General features: G+C 42.1%; 1 protein-coding gene across 1 annotated transcript; it reads left to right on the top strand.

Moving 5' to 3' along the window:
- The first annotated feature begins 241 nt into the window (after positions 1 to 241).
- LOC123407543 (spastin) lies at positions 242 to 5,740 on the top strand. Its single transcript, XM_045100709.1, has 13 exons — positions 242 to 586; positions 672 to 763; positions 1,253 to 1,278; positions 1,756 to 1,996; positions 2,083 to 2,178; positions 2,254 to 2,369; positions 2,461 to 2,541; positions 3,163 to 3,286; positions 4,016 to 4,065; positions 4,498 to 4,588; positions 5,067 to 5,102; positions 5,190 to 5,290; positions 5,424 to 5,740. Exons 1-13 carry the CDS (start codon positions 321 to 323, stop codon positions 5,538 to 5,540), a joined length of 1,437 nt encoding a protein of 478 aa, XP_044956644.1. The 5' UTR covers positions 242 to 320; the 3' UTR covers positions 5,541 to 5,740.
- Positions 5,741 to 6,000: the final 260 nt, after the last annotated feature.

The following is a 6,000-nucleotide window of genomic DNA, read 5'->3' as shown; positions in this document are numbered from 1 at the left end:
CTAACCTGTTTTCGTATGCATCCGCACCGTTCCGAATCCTCATAACTCAATTTTTGGTGTTTTTCCCCGCTCTAATAGAATTTGCTTGTTAGTGGGCCGGGCCAGCAGCGTTAGCATGTGGGCCCAGGGAGCAAGACAAACATAGTTAAGCTAGCCCGAGAAATGGCAGCGTGGGCCCTTCGAGCCCGGCCCACCGGAGACGCGTGCCGAGTGGACTAGACTCTCCGGTCTCTCTCCCCCAACAGCAGCAACCCAACCCAAGGCCCCACGCAAACTTCCACCGGCGAATCTCCGATGACGCTCCCCCCCGTCGGCGGCGCATGAGCTTCCTCCGCGCGCTCGCGGACTCCCTCTCGTCGCTCCTCTTCGCAGCGCCGGCCATGGACGCGCCGGCGGCGGCCGTGGTGGGGGAGCGCGTGGCCGTGAAGCTGCGGGGCTACTTCGAGCTGGCCAAGGAGGAGATCGACAAGGCCGTGCGCGCCGAGGAGTGGGGCCTCCCCGACGACGCCGAGGCGCACTACCGCAGCGCCCTCCGCGTCATGCTCGAGGCCAAGGCCGCCCGCGTCCCCGACGCCGTCTCCTCCAGGTCAGCTGTCCCCTCCCCCTTCCCTCCGGCAGATTTATGCTAGGGTTTGCGGTCGCTGATCGGCGTGCGCGTTTCGGTTTTGCAGCGAGAGGGGCCAGGTCAGGGTGTACCAGGACAAGATCGCCAAGTGGCAGACGCAGGTGGAGGAGCGCCTCAGGGTGCTCGGCCGGAGGAGCGGTGAGCCTCTCCGCCCCTCTTCGTTTCCTCCTCCTCAGTTTTGCTCACTTCTCAATGTTGTGCACATGTGAAACTTGTTCAGTGATGTGTTTGCACTTCTCAGTCCAAAAACATTAGAAGAAGCCAATATTCTTGCAGCCATACCTCTAGTTTTTTGTGTTATTAATCACTGGATTGTGTGAAATTTAGGGGTTCATACCCACTCCCTCCATCCCGAATTAGTTATCTTAGATTATCTAGACACGTTTTAGTGTTAGGTATATCCGTATCTAGACAAATCTAAGACAGCTAATTTGGGACGGAGGTAATATATAATTCCATTTGTTAATTGTACATTGCCATACTTTTGCGATTGTGGAATATAATTCATTCGGAGTTAACTTCCAGTAGTTTGATTGTTCACATAGGTCCTACATACATTTCCCTACTGTTCCAATTGTGGACTTCAATTAATTGGGTGTTAACTCTTTTTTTTTTCTGGCATTGTAGGAGCGGCTGCACCAGTCCCCAATAAGGTATAAGCTTCTAGTGTTGATTTTTCACACGTGGTACATGTTACTTTTGCCTGATAGTTTCAACTGCCTAGTGTCTACTTGGTACATTCTGAACTGTCTTCTACCTAGTGTTCTAGTAAAAATGATCGTGGCCTGTTATTTGCTTCCTTCCCGGTTAACAGCGTTTTACTGATATGTTGATTTGGTACTGCTGCAGTTCTACTTTATCAATCCAAGTCTGCTCGCTATGAATATTTTTTTCTTGTGAGTTCTTACGATTAGGAGTGCTAGTATTATATCTACTTGACTACTTGTTACCTGCGATAGCAAACATTGATCAAAATAAGTTGTTGTAAGAAAAGGAAAGCTAGCTAGATGCCTGGGTTACATAGTTACATATTGAGGTTATCAACTGTATTTTCTTTTTAAGGAGTACTTTGCAGCGAGCACATTGGTCAAAAAGGTCTTTCTCCATTACCATGTACTCTATTTCTGCAGGTTGTTGCAAACAATCAAGTAAATAGGCCCGAGAGACCAGCATCAAGTAGCTACCGTAAGTCAGCTTTGCAGTCTAGCCCTACCTTTAACAGAGGTGGTCAAGCATCCTCCCATCAGAAGAATAGCAATGGTGGATCGAAGCCAGTGCAAAGAGCTGGTGGAAAGGATGATGACAAGCTTGTTGAAATGATAAATACGACAATCGTGGATAGAAGTCCTTCTGTCAAATGGGATGATGTTGGTATGCAACTATTGACTTTCTTTGTGCGCTCTGGCTCAAGCCCAATTATTAATCATGGTGTCATTGTTCTCTGGTTTGATCTGTAGCTGGTCTTGACAAAGCAAAGCAAGCACTCATGGAAATGGTTATCTTACCTACTAAGCGAAGGGATTTATTCACTGGTCTTCGGAGGCCTGCGAAAGGTAAACGTGTTCATGCTCAAGGTTTCCCTTCTCTGGATCTTTTCTATTAATTCATAAGTCATAACTACTATTCAGGGCTGCTTCTCTTTGGTCCTCCTGGGAATGGGAAAACAATGCTCGCCAAAGCTGTTGCTTCAGAATCTGAAGCAACATTTTTTAATGTTTCAGCTTCTTCGTTGACATCAAAGTGGGTATGTGGTTGTCCCTATTTATGTTACTTAGTCGGATACTCACTTGCATATTTTACTCTCTGAACCAACCTTATTTCATTGGCATACACAGGTAGGGGAGGCTGAAAAGCTTGTTCGGACACTTTTCATGGTTGCTGTTGAACGGCAACCATCTGTTATTTTCATGGATGAGGTCCTTGTTACAAACCTTATTGTTCAAATAATATTTATTTAATACTCACTCCGTCCCAAAATAATTGTCGTTGATTTAGTACTCTAAATCAGCGACACCTATTTGGGACGAAGGGAGTATTTTCTTATTAATTGAAGCTCATCGATGTTATTTTGACCATGCTATCACTAGTTGTTTGAATAGGGAAATTGGCCGCTTGTCATATTTTAAGATAGTTTAGTTTTGGAATGTTTGATCCATTTGAAGTTTGAACGGTGCAATTGTTAGACATGTAGAAGTGTAAATATATGCTTTTCTCCTGAACTTTGCACAGAATAGAAGTATGCATCAGATATTTTATATTTTCTGCATAGGCTTATGCACAAAGTTGATGTTTGCATTCAAATCTTTCTAGAAGTTTAGATGAGCAAATATATGGTACCTGCGTTCCTGCCTGCTCAGTTAGTATAGGGTCTTAATTGCTTTTTTAGGAACATCAAGTACAAAGTAGATGCATACACACTGACACAATTAGAATGCATTCCCTTAAGCTGTGTTTTAACGTATTTTTTCTTCTTATTATTATAAATGTGAGATCTCATGTGTTTTGTTCTTTCGTGTTGGCTGTATTTGACTATCCAGATTGATAGTGTCATGTCAACAAGGTTAGCTAGTGAGAATGATGCTAGCAGGCGACTGAAATCTGAATTCCTTATTCAGTTTGATGGGGTGACATCAAACCCAGATGATTTAGTAATTGTTATAGGTTAGTATATCTTTCTTTGTTGATTTTATAATCCTGGTTATCTTATGCACTATACTTGCGTCTGATGAAAATAATTAGGATACAACCGTCGTGCAACTGTTACTACTTACCACAATTATATACTCCCTCCTTCCATAAATACTTGTCGGAAAATGGATAAAAATGGATGTATCAGAACTAAAATCGTCTAGATACATCCATTTCTCCGACAAGTATTTCCGGACGGAGGGAGTAATACATAATCTCCATACTGTAAATTTTATTTGCTCATAATAATTTGTTGACATGGTATGCTGTTTAGCACTTCTCCGCTGCTGCCGTTTTGTTATTCAGTACATCCTGTATTTTGATCAGGTCTATCGTGTATTCCTCCTTTGTATAAAATCGTATTTGGGTGTTGCAAATAAATGACCCTTGGACCCGATGCTCAGCACTTTCATTATTTGAGCAGCATTAGTTTAGGACTTAGAATTGTCTCTGTCACGAGTCGTAGATCAGACATTTCTGAAGTGGTTTGCAGCACTATAGGCAGTTAGGCACACCAGTTTGTCGTCTTGGGTGATATATAATTTGCCCTTATTGTAATTCGTGAATGATTCAATGGATAAACATTTTCTCCAATAGGTATATCTAGAACCATGGTACACCACAATTTTGCTTAATATTTTTCTTTCACTAAGTTTTCTGGTTATTGTGTGTATCTTCTGTTAATGAAAATCATTTGGTTAGGAGCTACAAATAAACCACAAGAGTTGGATGATGCTGTTCTCAGAAGACTGGTAAGATTGATCTCACATGTGTATTTAGGATTACTTTTGCGATGTCTTCAAATTTCTGGCATCTTGCATTTCGAAGACCATGCACAGGGTATGTGCCACTTGGTAGCTGGTACCTGTTCCTGACACCTTTGGCCCTTCCTCATGGTAATTGGGGCAACCAGAGAATGGTCGGGAACTGAACAGCAATAATGTATCGGTTTCTTTTCTAGTTACAACTTCAAAATAATGCCCTGCTATGGCTACCAACTCCTTTTGAAAGACCAAATTGAAAGCTATTGTTAAATAACTGGGTTCATGGAAATTACCGAAGATTGGCGTATCATTTTTGGAAACATGATACCCACTATTTTGACTTAGTTTCTATAATCACTGTTTTCATGTAGTTTCTATTACTTCTTTAATGAGTGCTGTTATATTCATCCATATAAACAGGTAAAAAGAATATATGTGCCACTACCTGATCCAAATGTACGGAGGTTACTTCTGAAAAATCAGCTCAAAGGACAAGCATTCAAATTGTCCAGTAAGTGACTACTTTCCTTAGTTATACCTTCAGATACATGCTCTGTTCAATTGTTTCAGTGTCACCCTTGCTACCTTTTATTCTGCAAACACCCATATTCACCCCAAAAGTCCATTAACCAACAAACTAGGCACCTGGGAAGCAATAGTGTGTGCATCACTACAGTTCACAAAATCGATTACATTGTTTGCCATTGTGTGTATAGAGTGAATGGCCATCCGAAGGTTTTATATTGTCAAAAGATTGTGGGGATCACCAACAGATCATAAAGAATGAAACCTTGGCATCTTCTTTTATTTTTTTTCTCTGATGTACAGTTGAACAGCACATTGTGGTGTGATATGTCGAAAAGATGATGAGCTCACAGGAACCTAGAAGTTCCGTTTCTGCATTGTAGTACACAGCCAGTACTTTCAATGCATGTAGCACGATTCTAGTATTGCCGACGATGTTTGAACCTAGAAATGTTTCCTTACAGATCATGATCTTGAGAGGCTTGCTGTGGAGACTGAAGGTAAATTCAACTTTCTGCTCTATGTTCATTGTTGATATAATGGCCGCTGTGGTCCTTACTGATGAAGCATATCTGTAATGTCCCTAGGGTATTCTGGGAGTGACCTGAGAGCCTTGTGCGAGGAAGCTGCAATGATGCCGATCAGAGAGCTCGGTCCACAGAATATTCTCACTATCAAGGCAAACCAGGTGATTATTCTGCTGTTTCTGAAATTTGTATGCTGAACTGTCAACTTTGCTGTGTGAAATTATTGATAGTATTCTTGCCTCAGTAGTTCATGGCCAAAGATAAAACATTAACTTTCATCTTAACGTGTTGCAGCTGCGACCATTGAGGTATGAAGATTTCAGGAATGCGATGACCGCGATAAGGCCGAGCTTGCAGAAGAGCAAGTGGGACGAGCTGGAGAAATGGAACGATGAGTTCGGTGCAAGCTGACAACAATACCCGCCCCCTGTTTATCAGATGTTTTTGGGGTGTACATATATTTCTCCGCGTCACTAAATGCATTGCAAGTTGCAAGTTTGTCACACAGACACACATACACATATGCACATTCAAGCATGCGATTTGTAACAATGTAAAATGTTGTATAAGGAAAATCCATCGGGCTCATGAGCCATGTGGATCAGTCAAAATTGCCCATGGACTCATGTTGTATAAAATTATTGCCAACACATAATAATAATGCTTATAATCCTACACATAATAATAATGCTTATAATTTCACCTCCCTAACTGCGTAAAATGGCTACATTCCATGTACACCATCCATCCTCCAAACATGATCAAAGCCTTCCTCAAAAGCGCACTGAAGGATCGAGAACTGTCAAGATCACAACCAACTTCAAAATCTTATTGAGCACCATCAATGCTGTCATGGCACTTGATCGTGTCC

This window comes from Hordeum vulgare, chromosome 7H (assembly GCF_904849725.1).
Source record: "Hordeum vulgare subsp. vulgare chromosome 7H, MorexV3_pseudomolecules_assembly, whole genome shotgun sequence".
Lineage (NCBI taxonomy): Eukaryota > Viridiplantae > Streptophyta > Magnoliopsida > Poales > Poaceae > Hordeum > Hordeum vulgare.
This window is presented reverse-complemented; position numbering and strand designations above follow the sequence as displayed.

Bases quoted from the DNA above. Each gene is read 5' to 3' on its own strand.
- LOC123407543 (XM_045100709.1), top strand. From the start codon at position 321: ATGAGCTTCCTCCGCGCGCTCGCGGACTCCCTCTCGTCGCTCCTCTTC. The intron at 2,179-2,253 runs GTAAACGTGTTC...ACTACTATTCAG, and splicing joins TCTTCGGAGGCCTGCGAAAG to GGCTGCTTCTCTTTGGTCCT. The intron at 2,542-3,162 runs GTCCTTGTTACA...TTGACTATCCAG, and splicing joins CTGTTATTTTCATGGATGAG to ATTGATAGTGTCATGTCAAC.